Source organism: Panthera leo, chromosome E2, assembly GCF_018350215.1.
Source record: "Panthera leo isolate Ple1 chromosome E2, P.leo_Ple1_pat1.1, whole genome shotgun sequence".
In the NCBI taxonomy this organism is placed as follows: Eukaryota; Metazoa; Chordata; class Mammalia; order Carnivora; family Felidae; genus Panthera; species Panthera leo.
This window is the reverse complement of record NC_056693.1, coordinates 14,878,558-14,896,961: the sequence shown is the minus strand read 5'-3', so window position 1 is coordinate 14,896,961 and position 18,404 is coordinate 14,878,558. Positions and strand designations below refer to the sequence as shown.

At 49.1% G+C, this 18,404-nt stretch overlaps 1 protein-coding gene across 1 annotated transcript; it reads right to left on the bottom strand.

The window, feature by feature from the left end:
- Positions 1–525: 525 nt before the first annotated feature.
- Positions 526–18,015, bottom strand: LOC122208922 (interferon lambda-3-like). Its single transcript, XM_042920369.1, has 9 exons — positions 18,009–18,015; positions 17,118–17,240; positions 16,775–16,799; positions 16,515–16,644; positions 16,347–16,430; positions 1,142–1,218; positions 860–1,017; positions 708–769; positions 526–621 (listed from the first exon to the last, which is right to left on the bottom strand). Exons 1-9 carry the CDS (start codon positions 18,013–18,015, stop codon positions 526–528), a joined length of 762 nt encoding a protein of 253 aa, XP_042776303.1.
- Between the last annotated feature and the right edge of the window lie 389 nt (positions 18,016–18,404).

Here is an 18,404-nt window from a genome sequence, read left to right as displayed (position 1 = left end):
GTAGGTTTAGGGGAAGGAACCACAAACACAAGATTGACACATATCCTTAGAAATACTCAGATACAGACCCTAGGTTCATGATAAAGCCCTTGTCCCACTGATCTGACAGCCACAGCCTCCATCCAGACATGTTATGACTTGGCATCACAACTGCTTGTTTAAGTAGCTTGCAATGAAATCTTCCGCTACTTGCAGCTGAAAGCGTCCTTAGTGAGCCTGTCACTCCTCACTCATTCTTTCATAAACTCTATCATCCCCTCCCCCCTTCCTTTGCTGCCCCCTCCCCCCATACACACTCAGAGGGCCACAGTCACTTTTGCAATCGTGCAGTCATTTACACAGTCACATACAAACAGGGTCAATGTCACAGACCAATAGTTTATTTTCACACATTTTATGAAAAGCATGAGATAAACATCTTTTGGGGGCTTCATAAACAAATAGGGATCTGGAAGCAATAATCTAGGGGAGATTGTTTGTGTGGCAATAATATCTAAGGGACACGCTACAGGTGGGTCTCAGTGATCAGACACAAGGGTCTTCACTGGTGACACCTTTCAGGTCCCGGATGAGGAGGTAGAAGAGGTTGAACATGACAGAGGCCTCCAGGCAGCTGAGGGACTTCAGTGGGGAGGAAGGGATGGGTCAATGACTATCATCTGGGCTCCCAGCTGTCCCCAGATACCAGTCACTCCCTGGTCACTCACCTTCTTCGGGGCCTTGTGGAGCTGGGAAAGCCAGTGGTGAAGGCGGCCTTGGGTCTGGGGGCCTGCTGGGGCAGAGGAGGGTGACATGTGAGGCAGGGCCCAGGACAGAGGGGGACGTTCAGGTGCTCAGAGCGCAGACACGGCCTGGGTGCCCCCAGTGCTCACACAGGCCCGGAGTTCAGAATGGATGTGGCGCAGCATGTGAAGGGGCTGGTCCAGGATGTCCCCCTGGGACGCGTCAGCCACGGTCCCCAGGACCTTCAGCGTCAGGGCCAGCTCAGCCTCCAAGGCCACGGGGCGCTCCCACACCGGGGGACAGGAGACAGAGGCAGGTGAGAGAGGACAGGTTGGGAGGGTGAGGAGAGAGGGGCGGTGAGAAGGAGAAGGGCAAGGGGACAGGTGAGGGCAGGGGTGGGCCTGACTGTCCCCTCACCTGCAGCTGCCGCAGCTCTCGGGGCCTGGGGAAGAGGCAGGGGCGGCAGGTCCAGGCCTGCGGGGCGAGTGACTCTTTCTGGAGAGCAGAGGCAGAGGTGGGCCCCGGCAGGAGCAATGAAGGGGACACTCACAATGGTGTCCTCCCTCTAGGGCCCCGCACCTGGCTGCATTCCCGGCTCCTGAGCCTCTTTCACCAAGAGAAGGAGGAGGCTGCTGCCCTGGGATCTGTTGCCCTGGGGCCTCAGTCTCCCCTTCCGGGTGCCAGCTGCAGCTCTGTCCCCGGTGACGATGACAGTGCCTAAATTTCCACGTCCTCCTGGGAGCTCATTCTTGCCTCAGCTCTGTGTCACACCATGTGGCCCAGACAGACAGGCCATCTGGGCTGACATGGCAGAACACAGCCCAAGGTTGTCTGGGGAGCCAGGGGAAGCCCCAGGCTGGGGAAGCTGGGGGGCAGAGCGGGGCCAGGGGAGCCTGGGGAGGGGAAACAGACACGGGAAAGTGACCTCCTGAGCTGGACACTCCTCAGGGCTGGGGCAGCCTCAGCCCCACAGTCAGGGGTTACAGGTGTCCGGGTGGGGTGGGGAGCTCATCTCTGCAGGCTGCCCAAGCGTGGACAGGAGACAGCGAGGGGATACCCAGAAAGCATCTCCACGAAGGGGCTGGAGGCTTCTGGAGGGAGGCTGCTTACAGCAGAGGGATGACCCAGGGAACCATGCAGGGGGAAGGGTCAGTAAGGCAGAGACAGAAGAGGAAAGCTTCTCTTGGGCTCCCCTTCACATGATACCAATACGAGATGGGAATGAGCATCTGCTAAGGACTTCAGGTGCGGCTGAGGACGTCAAAGGACCCAACCGATTGTGGAATAAAGGCACTCATTCCTTTATTTCTTTGTTCAGTCATTCAGCCGATCATTGAATCAAGAATGTATTCATGGGGCGCCTGGGTGGCTCAGTGGGTTAAGTGTGGGATCAAGGCTCAACGCAGAGCCTGCTTAGGACTCTCTGTCTCTCTCTCTCCCTCTGACCCTCTTCTCTGCTCGTGCTCTCTCTCTGTCTCTCTCTCTAAAATAAAAAAAAAGGGGGGGGGGGCGCCTGGGTGACTCAGTCGGTTGAGCGTCTGACTTCCGTTCAGGTCATGATCTCACAGTTCATGGGTTCGAGTCCCAGGTCGGGCTCTGTGCTGACAGCTCAGAGCCTGGAGGCTGCTTTGGATTCTGTGTCTCCCTCTCTCTCTCTCTCTCTGCCCCTCCCCCGCTCATGCTCTGTCTCTCAAAAATAGATAAATGTTAAAAAAATTAAAAATAAAATAAGCTAAATTAAAAATAGTCATAGGTTCCAGGGACTGGAAACACCTGTGGGGGCCACTATTCAGTCCACCGCTCGTCTGTTGCGAATGGAGACAACAGACTACAAGTGTTGGCAGAGCTTGTGACTTTATCACCAAAAGAAATCACAGATGTTTTCTTATTATGTTATTTTCCAACAGGCATCTTGCAATATTATTTATGCTCATCTCTACTTTCAAGTTAAAGTAGCTATTAAAGCTGCCACGAGTAGCTTTCTATTTAATGCATTAGCGAAGAAGCACATAAATTACCATATCACGGGTTTAAAAAATATTTTGATAGCCGCGTTACAATAAAAATTGGATTTCTTTGTCCTGTGTCTTTTCCTTTATTTCGAGAAGCTTTGCAAGGCTGTCATGAGGTCCAATGCGTGAAAATGTTTAAGAACGCCTGCCCTCTGCCTGAGTGGCTCAGTTGGTTAAGCATCCGACTCTTTTTTTTTTTTTTTTGAGTTTATTTATTTATCTTGAGAGAGAGAAAGCAAGCAGGGGACGGGCAAAGAAAGAGACAGAATCCCAGGAGGCTCTGCACCACCAGCACAGAGCCCAATGCGGGCCTCGAACTTACAGGCTGTGGGATCATGACCTGAGCTGAGTCGGTTGCTTAACCGGCTGAGCCTCCCAGGTGTCCCGAGCATCTGATTCTTGATCTCAGCTCAGGTCTTGATCTCAGGGTCATGAGTTCAAGCCCCCTGGGCATGGAGCCTATGGAGGGGGGCAGGGAGTGAAAAACTGGGTCTCTGGAAAACTGGGTAGAGATGTTCTGTCAACTGGACCACGGCCCTCAGGGCTGTAGGGTGGAAGAGAATTATACTTCCGTGGGGTTTTCTCATCCACTGGTTTCGAGAGTCTCTTTGTTACAGCAGCTCACCCTTTATGCAAACTCTTTAGTATGAATTGTCTAGAGTTGTTCTCACTCGTGGGGGCATATCCAGGATTAAGTGGGGCTTGAAGCTTACACCATTCAGGGGCTCCTTTTGAAAAACTGAATGGATGCAGCCACTAGGGAAAACAGTATGGGGGGGGTGTCCTCAAAAAATTAAAAATAGAACTACCATATGACCCACTAACTGCGCTTTGGGTATTTACCCCAAGGATAAGAAGACACTAACTCAAAAGATATACACACCTCTGTATTTACTGCAGCATCATTTGCAATAACCAAGACATGGAAACAACTTAAGTGTCCATCAATGGATGAATGGATAAAGAAGGTGTGGACTATATATAACAAGGGAGTATCATTCAGCTACAAAAACGAAGGAAATCTTGCCATTTGTGATAACATGGATGGAGTTTGAGGGCATTGAGCTTAGTGAAACAAGTCGGAGAAAAGCAAACCCCATATGATCTCACTTCTATATAGAAGCCAAGTATATCTATGTATCTGTATCTATATCTATATCTATATCTATATCTATATCTATATCTATATCTATATCTATATCATCTATATCTGTATCTATATCTAGCTTCTATATATAACAAAAAACAAAAAACTCACAGACACAGAGAACAGACTGATGGTTGCCAGAGGCGGTGAGGGGGATGAAGGTGGCCAAGATGGGTGAAGGTGTTCAAAAGGTACAAACTTCCGGGGTGCCTGGGTGGCTCAGTCAGTCGAGCGTCCGGCTTCGGCTCAGGTCACGATCTCGAGGTTTGCGAGTTTGAGCCCCGAGTGGGGCGCTGTGCTGTCAGCATGGAGCCTGGATCCTGCTTCAGATTCTGTGTCTCCCTCTCTCTCTACCCCATCCCCACTCGTGCTCTGTCTGTCTCTCTCTCAAAAACAAAGAAACATTAAAAAAATTTTTTTTAAGGCACAAACTTCCAGTTATAAAATAAACAGCTATTGAGGGTGTGATTTACAGTGATTGTAGCTAATAATACTGTATTGGGTCTTTGAACATTGCTAAGAGAGTAAGTCTTAAAAGTTCTCATCTCAAGAGAGAAAGTTATAAGTATATATGGGGATGAATTGAGGTGATCATTTCATAATGTATACAAATATCGAATCATTAAGTTGGACACCTGAAGTTAATATAATGCTATACATCAATTTCATCTCAATTTAAAAAAAGGAAACAGAAAGGGAAAATATTTTTTTAATGTTTCTTTATTTTTGAGAGAGAGTGAAAGGGGGAGGGACAGAGAATCCCAAGCAGGCTGCGTGCTGTCAGCGCAGAGCCCAACGTGGGGCTTGAACTCACAAACCCTGAGCCCATGACCTGAACTGAAATCAAGAGTCGGATGCTTAATCAACTGAGCCACCAGGGGAAAAGGTTTTATTTTGCTTACTTTACACAAACTTGTAACCCTGTGAACCTGCGGAGAAGGCCCCGCCCCAGACTGGGAAGGGCCATGCAAAGGTGAGGCCCTGAAGCTTGGGCTGTGTTGTGAATACGAGTGCCTGGTGATGCTCCGCTCACATCCCTTCTTCAAGACCAGCAGGCTCAGGCCCCAGCGGCTGGGAATGGCTCCCGGCTGCACCCCACCCCCCCAGAGGGGAGTGCTGTCAGCTCCAGGGAACTGCCTTGCCCCAAAATTAGTCCCCCTCCCAGGGAACTGGGCGTGGCCAATGGTTGGCTGACTTAGAGATACCAAAGCCTGAGTCCCTGGCTTCAATTTGGGACAAGTCTGAGGGGCCATTTCAGCTGCAGAGCTCTCTGTAGGATGGGCTAATGTCTTGTGGAACTGCCTTGCCCCCCACAATCCTGCCTTCCTCATATTCTTACAGGTGCACCTCCCAAGAGCCCTCCCCAAAAAGCCTTCTGCCCAGGGGTCCCTGGGTGGCTCAGTCGGTTGAGCGTCTGACTTCGGCCCAGGTCCTGATCCCAGGCTTCGTGGGTTTGAGCCCCACATCGGGCTCTGTGCTGACAGCTTGGAACCTGGAGCCTGCTTCAGATTCTGTGTCTCTCTCTCTCTGCCCCTCCCCCGCTCATGCTCTGTCTCTCATAAAGATACATTAAAAATTTTTTTTAAGATGAGGTCATTAGGTTTGGCCCTAATCCAATACAACTGGTGTGCTTATAAAAAGAGGGAGAAGAGACACAGAGGAAGAAGGCGGCCATGTGACAACGGAGGCCAAGATGGCAGTGACGCACCCCAGGAATGCCAAGGATTGTTGGCAAATGCCGGCAGCTGGAAAAGATGAGGAAATTCTCCTGCACAGGTTTGCAGACGAAAACCTGAATGGCCCTGCTGACACCCTGACTTTGGACTTCCAACCTTCAGAACTGTGAGACCACACACTTCTGCCATTTTTAAGTCACTCGGTTCGTGGTGCTCTGTTATGAGAGCCCCAGGCAAGTAAAATATTACGTCTATTATTTCTACGTAGAAATACTAGATCATGACGTCCTGCCGGACGTGTCTTCCAAACTCCGTGCTCAGCGATACCATGTTGGCAGCCTGGTGTCAGCCATCGAAACTGGAAAATGCTACAAATTAGAGCTTTTCTTCTCTGAGAACCAGTCGGTAAACATTTACGGGAAGCCACTACCCATGGCCGTTACCTTGGTTAAGAGGGCACTGGTTACAGGTGACAACTCAGACCTTTTGATAATCGTGGAACACAGAATCTGAATGAATATCGATGCCATTCTGGCCCTTCCGTTCGAGTGGGGGGCATATGGAGGCAGGTGATACATGGCATCCTGACCCAGGTCTCCCTCACAGAGCTGTTACAATGGGGAAGGGCTTCTTATAATAGAAATATCTGCAGCTGGCCCCTTCCCATCCTGATCATCGTAACTAAGAAACAATGATCACACCCCCGAGGGTATGGCAGAGATCAGTGCCCTCAGACACGAAGAAGGCAAGAGTGGTGATCCCATCATACCCTCATTTAGTTCACTTGCCTGCTCCCTTTGAAGCCCGTCTAGATCATCGTGGATGACAGTGGATGTGCACATTCAGTCAGGCATTAGCCCAAACTGCAGCTGCTGTGCTGGACAGGGTATCTTTGCCAGCGAGAATGAACACAGCCTCACCGTGTGATATGTGGCCATTGCCCTGGCAAATGCAGTCTTTCTGTCCCTTATGGAAAGGAGAATCAGAAGCCGGTCGCATTTACTCAGGATGGCCAAGATGCATACTTAATCTGGCCCCAGGGATATGTTAGCCCATCCTGTCCTCTGCCATGACATTAACTGCAAGGACCTAGACCATCTGGACACGGAACGTCATGTTGGCCCACACTTTGATGGCAACATGCTAATCAGATTGTAAGAGGAAGAAGTGACAAGTATGTGGAAGATATCCTCCCGGGGGTGGGAGGGAAACTCTTCAAAGGTCCGGGCACCTGCTCCATGGGTCAAGTCACACCTCTTCCTGCTAAGGAAAGGGCCCAATACCACTTAGGCATGTTTGGACTCAGCAGACAGCATATGGGAATAATGCTCCAAGCCATAAATGTGAAAGAGTGTCAGCTTCGAGTGGGGTGCAGAGAAGAAAAGCACTCTGCAGCAGGTCCAGACCGTGATGTGAGTCCTCTGTCACTTGAAGCATATGATCCAACAGACCCTATGGAACTTGAGGTATCCGTGGTAAGAAAAGACCACTTGTGGCATTTACACAAAACCTCAATGGGAAAATCACAATGGAGCCCACTAGGGTTCTGGAGCAAGGTCAGGGCATCTACAACAAAGTACACTCCATTCATAAAGCGGTGTCTGGCGTGCTGCTGGGTCACAGTGGACAGGAAGTTCAATGTCTCGAGACATCAAGTGACCAATTATGAGCTGTCTGACCCACCAGATCATAAGGCCAGGTGATCTAAGCAGCCATTCATTGTAAGATCTAAGATCTAAGATGAGGCACAGGCAGGGCCAGAGGACAAGTCTGCTTCATGAACAAGTGGCCCAAGCTTCCATGTCATCTATTGCTGTTATATGGCTGCCTATTCCTCTGTTCACATGTATGGCCACACGGCAGGGGGTTCTTTGTGACTGGCCCATGAGAATGAAAGAGGCTAAGTTTGGCCCATGGATGGATTGGCTCAGTACTTGGGTCTAAGATGAAAATAGACTTATGTCTCATGACAGCCCATTCAAGGGTGACCCCGAAAGACAGCTTTGAGAGGAAACCTTGTCAATAGGCACAGCTCCAGGTGGTAAAGCTGATCATCCAGTATGTGGAAATAGAAGTAGCCCAAGGTGACTATGCAAGAATTTATAAGCACTAGCAAATGGCCCTGACGCTTGGTCAGCAGCTTGAAATTAGCCTGAAAAAGACGAGATGACCTCAGATGGGGACATTTGGGATAGAGGTATATGGATGGACACAGGGGAATGGACACACAGCGTATTTTGGTTTTGCATGTCAACGCCACCGGAGAGCATTTACTACAGAAGTGACACTAATCAACAAAGGGGAAGTAATGATTTGGCCAGCTGACATCAGCGGCCTCCATCATCAGCCTCCCCAGATCTGCTACCATGCGCACATGAATGGGGGAACCATGGTGGCAAGAAGAAGGCCATGGATGGGGCCCAACAGCCTGAGCTGCTGCTCACCAAAACTCATCTGGATAATGCCACTGCTGAATGTCAAGCCTGCTAGCCAGAAGCACCGTGGACTAAGAAGACCAACATGCCACTGGGTGATAAGTTGATGACATTGGATCCCTTCCACCCTGAATAGGACAGTGATTCATCCTCATCGGGATAACCCAGCCAAGGGTTTGCCTCTCCTGACCTCAAGGCCTCAGCAAGAACTACCATCTGAGGGATATCAGAATTCAGATCCACCAACATAGGATCCTCCATAACACCACCACGAATCAAAAGACTTCATAACAAAGGAAGCCCAGCAGTAGGCATGCAACCATGGGATCCACTGGTCCCATTTCATACCTCACTACCCAGAAGATTTGGCCTAATAAAGCTGTGAAATAGCCTCTTAAAGATATAGCTGAGGCTTCCACCTGCAATTGAAATTCTGCAATGGAAATTACTGAGTATGCAGCATACACCACAAATCAACCATCACCATATGGTATTGGTCCCCCAGAAAGTAGAAAAAATGAGTCCGGGATCCAAAGAGCGAATGCAAAAATCGCATTGCTTACCATCATTTCCACTGACCCACCTTAGAAAGTCATGCTTCCTACCAGAAAAATTTAGGTTCTGCAGAATGAGAGATCCTGGTTCCCAGTCAAGGGTCCCTTCCACCTGAAACTCAGCAAGAATCCCATTGAACCTTAAGTTCTGATTGTTACCCAGCCACTGCTCTTCTGCTAAGACACCAATGAGCAACATTTTGGCAGGGGAAATTGACCCTGTTGTACAGTGGAGATGGGGAAGCATATGTTTAGCACTCAAGTGATCCACTGGATCTTCAGTTCGGTTAATCTGTTGGCCAGCTTTGATGGGGAAAAAAAATGAATAGGTAGACTGCAGCCATAGATTGAGAAGGTCATGGTAGCAAGGGCCTCACACCACTCTGGGATAAGGGTCTGGGTTACCCATCCAAGCCAGTAGAAGTTCTAGTCGAGGATGAAGGGAATCTACAATGTGTGGTGCAGGAGGGAATAATAAGTATCAGTAACTTGCCTGTGACCAGCTGCAGAAGCAGGATGTAGATCATCCTACTAAACCTTCTTTTTTTTTTTTTTTTTTTTTTTTTTTTTTAAATTTTTTTTTCAACGTTTTTTATTTATTTTTGGGACAGAGAGAGACAGAGCATGAACGGGGGAGGGGCAGAGAGAGAGGGAGACACAGAATCGGAAACAGGCTCCAGGCTCCGAGCCATCAGCCCAGAGCCCGACGCGGGGCTCGAACTCACAGACCGCGAGATCGTGACCTGGCTGAAGTCGGACGCTTAACCGACTGCGCCACCCAGGCGCCCCTCTACTAAACCTTCTTTATCAAGTTCCTCCAGAAGACTGGACTAGCCAGAATCTTGGAAGAACTGTTCCCAGATGGGACAAACTGAGTATATGGAGCAAGCGGCTCGACTAAGACAAGGGGTGGACTGTAGTGGACACTGTGGTGGTCAGAGCCAAGCTGCCGAGAGTGCACAGCCAGGTCCCTCCATGGAAATTTCCATCATCCACTGGGAACCAGCTGGGACTATGTTTATACTCCAGTTCTTGGTGGAGGGGGGGGGTGTCCCACAACCACTAACTGACTGATCTAGAAACAGAAAGGCCTGAACTCCTTGTGTCAATTTGGAACAATTCCAAAGGGCCTTCCCAGCTCCAGAGCTCCCTGTAGGACCTCGTTTTCAAGTGTATGGTGGGTTAGCTTCCCCCTCTACCCAGTCCTGCTCTGCACACTCCCTTGTATGTCTATCTCCTGAGAATCCTCCCCAGTAAAGCTTGGGCTAGGAGGCTCTCATCTCATAATCTGTTTCCAGGAAACCCAGCCAAAGGTGAACTTTGTTAGCTTTATGGCAAATCTGGTTCAGCCCCCTGGAATCTCCCCTTCCATTTCTTTTCTCCTGGTCTCTCCCTTCTTTCTGTCCTCCACATTATCACCAGCCTGGAAGTGGCCTTTGTGGGAATGGTTGAATATCAGAAACTTCTTGATGGGGTAAGAACAGAGCCACCTTCCCTAGTAAACCACAAAAATCAAATGTTTGTAACTATAAAACTACCATTAGTACATGAATGATGTAAATGAAATATAAAAGTGGTAGCTTTATTTATTTTACCAATTTTTCATCAAGAAAGCAAGGAAAACAAAAAACTATGAGCATTTGTTACTTTTGAAAATGCTATTTTAAACTAACCTCTGTCTTTTTATTTCCATATGGCATCTCTCTCCTCCTCTACTTCATTGACCCCCATCTGTGTTCCTGTCTACCCTCATTCATAATTTCAGGGAGAGTCTGTACAGGGGTGTAAAGAAAACCACTGGGTTCTGTCGTGCAATAGTGTTGAAGAACCAGAAATAAGGACGGTCTCAGTAAAAAAAGTTTTACTTTTCACATTTACTTTTGTTGCCCATTTTCTTTTAGAGCCCATATATTATAGTGGTTAAGAGCACGGAGTCTGTCAACAATAATTTGTTTTGGGGCGCCTGGGTGGTTCGGACGATTAAGTGTCCGACTTTTGGTTTCGGCTGAGGTAATGATCTCACAGTTTCATGAGTTTGAGCCCTGTGTTGGGCTCTGTACTGACAGTGTGGAGTCTGCTTGGGATTCTGTCTCCCTTTCTCTCTGCCCTCTCCCAGTTACACTGTCTCTGTCTCTGTCTCTCTCTCAAAAAAAAAAAAAAAAAAACCCACAATAATTTGTTTCAAATCCTAACTTATTAGCTGTGTAACATTGAGTGGGCAATTTACCTCTCTGTTCCTCACTATTCCTGGCCTCAAAATGTATGTGGATAATAGTACCTACAACATAGGATTATTGTGTGAATTTAAGGACTTCACCTTGGGATAGTGCTTAGAATATGACCAGATCCATTGTGACCTGTCACCAACTTCTTGCTATTGTTATAAAACAGAATGGTTCTCTTTTTTCTATTATTATATTTCATGTCAATTTTTGCCAATATTGACAAGGAAAGAACATGCAGTGTGTGTGTGTGTGTGTGTGTGTGTGTGTGTGTGTGTGTGTGTTAGTAAAGTTGGACCATTCTCCTGCATGGCTTTGGGCAGGGAGAAATCACACAGATTCAGGACCACGGAGAGTGGTACTAATTGGTCTTCTATCCCCTAATACTAGGCACTGGGCAGCCATGGACCCTGGGCAGACATTCACGTTCATTCACACAGCATCGTACACACTTAGAGTATTGCGTGGAGGGAAATTGTGTCTATTGTGGTCAAACTGTATTTTCCAGCAATCTATCTTATATGCTCTGCTGCAGCATGACACTTCCACTCCACCATCAAGACTGAGTTTTACTTTTCACCAGTCCCTCAAATCTGGGCAGGGCCTGAGACTGCTGGGACCGATAGCATTTAGTGTCTTTTCTGGACATGGCCCTTAACTGGACTCCAGCATTCACATCTTGTCCTTTAAACACCGTTTGGAGGTCAGCCAACCCCATTGTAAGAAGTTCAACTGCCCAGGGAGTGCAATGCTGGGAGAAGTCTGAATCGCATGGAGAAGCCACTTACAGGTGCTCTGGTAACTCTCCCTGCTGAGCTCACAGCCAGCCATATGAGTGAGCCATCAATGGCATCCAGCCCAGTCAAAACTTCAGATCAATCAAATCCCAGCTGACATGTGGTCTGCAACCACAGGAGAGACCCTGAGTGGAATCACTCAATTGAGAGGGAACCAGAGAGGGAGAAGGATAGGACAAGGACAGGTGAGAAGGCCCTGACTACCTTCCCCACACACAGCAATTCTGGACCAATTCTGGTCCAATTCTGGACCAAAAAAAAAAAAATTTTTTTTTTAAATAACAGTGCTTAATTTTTTAATTAAGCACTGGAGAGAAACTAGAGGCAGGCAGAAACTTGGAGAGGATTCAACCTTTTAAAGACAAGAATGCGGGGCGCCTGGGTGGCTTGGTCAGTTAAGCGTCTGACTTCGGCTCAGGTCATGATCTCACGGTTCGTGGGTTCATGCCCCGCGTCGGGCTCTGTGCTGACGGCTCAGAGCCTGGAGCCTGTTTCAGATTCTGTGTCTCCCTCTCTCTGTGACCCTCACCCATTCATGCTCTGTCTCTCTCTGTCTCAAAAATAAAATAAAAACGTTAAAGACAAGAACACACTGTATGAGATCTAAGTTTACATGGCTTTTCCCCTAGAGACGCATCTCTGTCTGTGCGGTAAGAGGCAGCCAGAACTCAAGCAGAAAATCGTAATCATTCATTTGAGGTGTCAGATGCCAGAGTTTGGAGCTTCCAGAGCAGGTAGAAATTGAGAGAAGAAATCTCAATATGGAGGGAGCTCCAGAAAGAAAGGACCTCGGTCTATATATAACTTACCCTGAATTTTCAATGTGTTGAAAGAAAAAAAGGCTGTCAACACAGAATTCTATAGCCACTGAAAATACCCTGGAAAACTGAAGGCAAAATAAAATGACTGTTCTCATTCTTGTCATTCAGCAAGAAAGGAGAAAGGAGAAAGAGATGGGCATTGCCATTTCCTTCAAAGGAATGACTCATGAGGTGCTCAGATCACTTTCACTCATATGCATTGGGCAATACCCGCTGCTGTCGTTGCAGAGAAGGCTGGAAAATGTCTTTAGTAGAGCGCTCTTGGATCCACTTAAAACTTAGTTTGTCTCAGTAAAGGAAGAAAGAGAGAATAAGTATAGATACAGCTAGCTGTAATCTTTGCCACTTCTGGTTTTTTTGTTTGGTTGGTTTTTTTGGTCCGTTATGTGATTGTGTGATGGCTGGACCTGTGGCAGCCATTTTATGATCATGATGAGAGACAGTACTGATACACTGAGGAAGGAGGAGTAGCCAGGTGGAAAGAGTCTAGAACCAGTAAGACGTCATGCCCTCTAGACCAGCACTGTTCAATATAAGTGTTATGTGAGACACATATGTAATTTTAAGTTTCCTAGTAGCCACATTTCAAAAGTAAAAAGAAATATATGAAATAACATGTGACCAATAAATATATGAAAGAAAAAGAAAATAATAGAAATATTCGTTAAATATCATATATTTAAATATATCATATCTGCAAATATAAATATTTATAATATTAAAAAATACATAATTTCAACAGATAATCTGTGTAAAAAATTGTTTTAAGTTTATTTATTTGAGAGAGAGAGAGCATGCACATGAGTGGGGGAGGGGCAGAGAAAGAGGGAGAAAGAGAATCCCAAGCAGGTTCCTTGCTGTCAGCACAGCGCCTGATGCAGGGCTCGATCTCACGAACAGTGAAATCACGACCCGAACCAAAAGCAAGAGTCAGTCACTTAACCGCCTGAGCCACCCAGGTGCCTCCAGTGTAAAAGTTGTTAAGATTTCAGCCTTTTACGCTGAGCCGAAATTCTGTACGCACATCTATCTATTCCCTGGCTCTGTCCCTCTGTCCTCAGAAAGAGTAGAAGCAGTGGTGTTCCTGAAGCAATCAACCCACCTCGCACCCAGATCTCCGTCTCCAAACACTGTGCTCCACTGAAAATAACCAGATCTCCTCGGAGAAGCGGCTCTTTACAGACCTGGAAGGGGCGGGGGGATTACTAAAAATTGTATTCCAGAAAGCAAGGCGGTGCTCAAAGAATGACGGGAACACACACAAAGACACAGGCGCCCTCTTGAACCCTACTGACCTAATCCGGAACAACTGAAATACCAAAGTAACGGATAGCAAAGAATTACTATCCACTGAATAAAATAAGGAGTCATGAGTCTGTGCTGATGGAAATCCATCGGTAAATACATAAGTGAGGGAGGAGAGAAAGGCTCTTCCCAAGAGTAGAATGCCAGCGAATACGTGTAAAAAGAGAATCGCTGGTCGGTAACTGTCCTAACAGCAGCCGTCAAACGACCACCGTCAATGGATGCCAACATGGACGGGTCAGAGGTAGGGAAGGAATACGCATTTACCTAGTCTCAAAGTCTCCTCACTTACTTGTTACAAAGAGAAAAAGAGTAGCTTTACAGTGGGGAAACTTGGCAGGCCCGATGTGAAAAAAATTTTTTTTTTAATAAAAATTCCTCAATTCCTGCAGAATGTTCTATACTTAGAGCACAGCTCAGCTTGCACCAGCTACATTTCAAGTGCTGACTAGCTAGGTGTATGTAGCCTGTGGACCACCCGGGTCAACACAGCTTCACACGAACCCTGCTGTTCCAGACTTCTCGTTAAATACGATGAAAGAGGGGCGCCTGCGTGGCTCAGTCGGTTGAGCATCCGGCTTCGGCTCAGGTCATGATCTCACGGTTTGTGAGTTCGAGCTCCGCGTCGGGCTCTGTGCCAACAGCTTGGAGCCTGTTTTGGATTCTGGGTCTTCCTCTCTCTCTGCCCCTCCCCCGCTCGTGCTCTCTTTCTCTCTCTCTCTCTCTTAAAAATAAATATTAATAATAAAAAAAAAAGAATCCTGATCTTAAGAGACAGAATCTTAATCTCTTAAGAGAAAATCTTAAGAGCCTCTTAAACTCAGCAGGGCTCAATCCCACGACCCTGGGATTATGACCTGAGCCGAAATCAGGAGTCGGACGAAATGTGGCCGAAGGGGAAGTCAGAGGGATTCGAAGCATGAGAAGGACTTGCCACACGCTGCTGCTGGCTCTGACATGTAAGGACCCGTGAGCAAAGACCACAAAGAGGCCACCAAGAGCTAAGGGTGGATGGGTGTCCACAGCCCCACGAGGGAGCAGGGATCTCAGTCTTACAACTGCCAGGAGCCGATCCTGCCAATAACTTGAATGAGCTCGGAGACAGATTCTTCCCAGGGCCCCGGATAAGAACCCAGCCAGCCGCACTTTGTTCGGCCTCGTGAGACCCACGGCGGAGAAACTACCGAGCCCACCTGGATTTCTGACCCGCAGAACCGTGAGCTAGCAAATCCGTCTTGTTTCAAGAGGCTAAATGTGTGATAATTTGTTATGGCAGAAGAAAAAATATTTCTCTTAAAAAATTTTTTTTAATTTTTTTTCCAGAAAATTTTTTATGTAATTATTAATTTTAAAATTGACATCCCAGTTAGCTAGCATATAGTGCAATAATGGTTTCAGGAGTAGAGGCCAGTGATTCATCCCCTATGTATGACACCCAGTGCTCATCCCAACAAGTGTCCTCCCTAATGCCCCTTCCCCATTTAGCCCACCCCCCCCTGCACCCACAACCCCTCCAGCAGCCCTCAGTCTGTCCTCTGCATTTAAGAGTCGCTTATGTTTTGGGGAGCCCGGGTGGCTCAGTTGGTTAAGCGTCCGACTCCGGCTCAGGTCATGATCTCACGGGTCGTGAGTTCGAGCCCCACATCAGGCTCTGTGCTGACCCCTTGTTCAGAGCCTGGAGCCTGCTTCGGATTCTGTGTCTCCTCCTCTCTCTATCCCTCCCATGCTCATGCTCTGTCTCTCTCTGTCTCTCAATAATAAATAAACACTAAAAAAGAAACCAAAAGAAAACAAAAAAAAACCAACTTAAAAAAAAAAGAGTTGCTTGTGTTTGTCCCCCTCCCTGTTTTTATATTATTTTTGCTTCCCTTCCCTTATGTTCATCTGTTTTGTATCTTAAACTCCTCTTATGAGTGAAGTCATATGATATTTGTCTTTCTCTGACTGACTAATTTCACTTACCATAATACCCTCCAGTTCCATCCACGTAGTTGCAAAAAAAAAAAATTTTTTTTTAATAAAAATTAAAAAGGGGCGCCTGGGTGGCTTAGTCTGGTAAGCATCTGACTTCTGCTCAGGTCATGATCTCATCGGTCGTGAGTTCAAGCCCCACATGGGGCTCTCTGCTGTCAACATGGAGCCCGCTTTGGAACCTCTGTCCCCCTCTCTCTGCCCCTCCCCTGCTCGTGCGCACCACCCACCGTGCACTCTCCCAAAAATAAATGTAAAAAAACCCTCACAAACTTAATCCATACAAACACACACACAGTCCCACACCACGAGGAGCGTTTTTTTCCTCATTTTTTATTTGCACAATGTTTATAAAAAGTAGAAAAATAAACATTTTATCAGGTCCGAGTTTGAGAATTCACGCACATCAATTCATAAATCATGATTTGGTGGCAATGAATTAAGAAAAGTAGGGGATGCATAAGTAATAGCTAAGGTGTTGGGACAGGGTGCAGGTGGCTGTCAGGGGTCACACACACAGGTCTCCGCTGGCGACACATTTCAGGTCCCGGGTGAGGAGGCGGAAGAGGTTGAATAGGACAGAGGCCTCCAGGCAGCCGAGGGACTCCGGTGGGGAGGAAGCGATGGGTCAGTGACTGCCTGTCATCTGGACTTCTGGTTGTGCTCAGGCACCGGTCACTCACCTTCTTCGGGGCCTCGTGGAGACACTGCACCCTGTGATAGAGGCGGCCTTGGGGCCAGGGGCCTGCTTCAGACTGAGCCGAGACCTGGGGGCAGAGGAGGGTGGCGTGTGAGGCAGGGCCCGGGACAGAGGGGGACATTAGGGTGGGTGGTCAGAGAGCAGACACGGCCTGGAGCTCAGAGTGCATGTGGCGCAGCGTGTGAAGGGGCTGGTCCAGGATGTCCCCCTGGGACCCATCGGCCACAGTCCCCAGGACCTTTAGCGTCAGGGCCAGCTCAGCCTCCAAGGCGCTCCCACACCTGGGGATGGGAGACAGAGGCAGGTGAGAGAGGACAGGTTGGGAGGGCGAGGAGAGAGGGACGGTGAGAAGGAGAAGGGGAGGGGGCCGGGTGAGGGTGGGGGTGGGGGTGGGCCTGACTGTCCCCTTACCTGCAGCTGCCGCAGGTCCCAGGTCCTGGGGAAGAGGCGGGGGCGGGGCGTCAGGTCGGGGCCTGCAGGGCGAGTGACTCTTCCTGGAGAGCAGAGGCAGAGGTCGGCCTGTCAGCCTGAGGCACGGCGAGGAGACCACCCCAGTAGGACTGGATGGTGCTAACAACAGGAGGTTAAGTTGCAAAAGGACTGGCAGGGTCCCTCAGAGTCTGCCCACTGCAGGGCTGATGGGGGGGTTAGCCCAGGGAGGGAAGGGTGCAGGTCCCCCGCTGGGGGAGTGAGGAAAGGTAACCCACAGAGGGAGGGGAGGAGGTTAGCCCGCAGCTCTTGTGGGGACAGAGACTTGAACTGGGCCAAGTGGCAGCCCCGGCATCCAGGAGGGCCCCGAGGGGCTGGGGGCCGGGCACTGCTCCCGTCCCGGTCTGGACCATAGCAATGAGCACCAGCGTGCGTCCCACAGCCGGATCTGTGATACGGAAGGACAGAAAGGCGAGGGCTAGGGCAGCATCAAGGGCCGAGGGGGAGGGCTCTGGGGAGGGGAGGGTCGTGGATGGTGCTGTGGGGCTCGCTCGACTTCATTCCTGGACTCTGGTCTTCCTCAGCAGACGGGGGACTCCAAATGTCAAAGAGGCTGTCCCCCGGGGTCCTCAGTCTTGTCGGGCGTCCTCTTCCGGATCCCAGCTGACTGCTCTGTCTGCGTCCCCCAAGAACTTGCAGCTCTGAGACGTGTCATTCCTGCCTGAGCCCCATGGTGCAGCTTTTAACCTGGACAGATGGGCAATTCCGGCTGATGTAGGAAAAGTGAAAACTTTCACTGCCAGGGGAGGCCCCCAGGCCGGGGAAGCCCAGAGCCAGCCGAGCATCTGGAGCGAAAGAGAAACCGGATCCAGTGTTTGCCTACGCGAAGGTGAGTTCCGAAGGTGAATCCTCAGGGCTGGGGCAGCGCCGGCCCCACCGGGAGGGGTCACGGTGCCCTGAAGGGACTAGCTTCAGGACTGGGGTGGGAGGGGACAGAGGGACTTGCCTTTCTACGGGACTCCCTAATATAGGGAGGGGAGGGGTAAGGCACCCTTGGTGGGTGGTGCCACAGGGAACTTGAGACTTCCAAGAGGGAGGCGGTTTAGGGGCGGGGAGAAATCCCAGGGAGAAGGCTGTCTGGACGCAGGCAGAGAGAGTCGAAAAGCTAAACATCCAAGAACAGAGAGGACACCAACCCTTCCCCACCTGTCCTCACCTGCCATTGATTGACAGACAGACAGCCCGCACACCTTCCATCATCCAAGCACAGAAAGACCCAGGGATCTGACGCTCTGCTAAGGAATGGGGGGTGGGGTGTGCCCAAGGACTTCAAAGGAACCAGCTGGTCACCAGTGGTGACAAACGCCTTCATTGATTCACCGGGTGTTTATTTGGTCCCCATTTTGTCAGGCACTGCTCAAGGTGCCAGGAATTGAGCACCGAAAACAAACAAACACAAAACGACCCTTCACAGAGCTTGTTACTAGAGAGGAGTAAGAGACAGTGTCCGGGGTTGGGGTTGGGGGTGGGGAGCGTGGCGTATGTATTACGTCGGATAACAGAAAATGGGGGGAAAATAATGCCGAGATGAGAGCAGAGTGCGGGATTAATG

Coding starts and splice junctions, on each gene's coding strand:
- LOC122208922 (XM_042920369.1), bottom strand. Junction 16,800..17,117: donor TGCCACTTGGCCCAGTTCAA/GTCTCTGTCCCC, acceptor CCTCTTCCCCAG/GACCTGGGACCTGCGGCAGC. Junction 1,219..16,346: donor TCCACGAGGCCCCGAAGAAG/GTGAGTGACCGG, acceptor TCTGCTCTCCAG/AAAGAGTCACTCGCCCCGCA.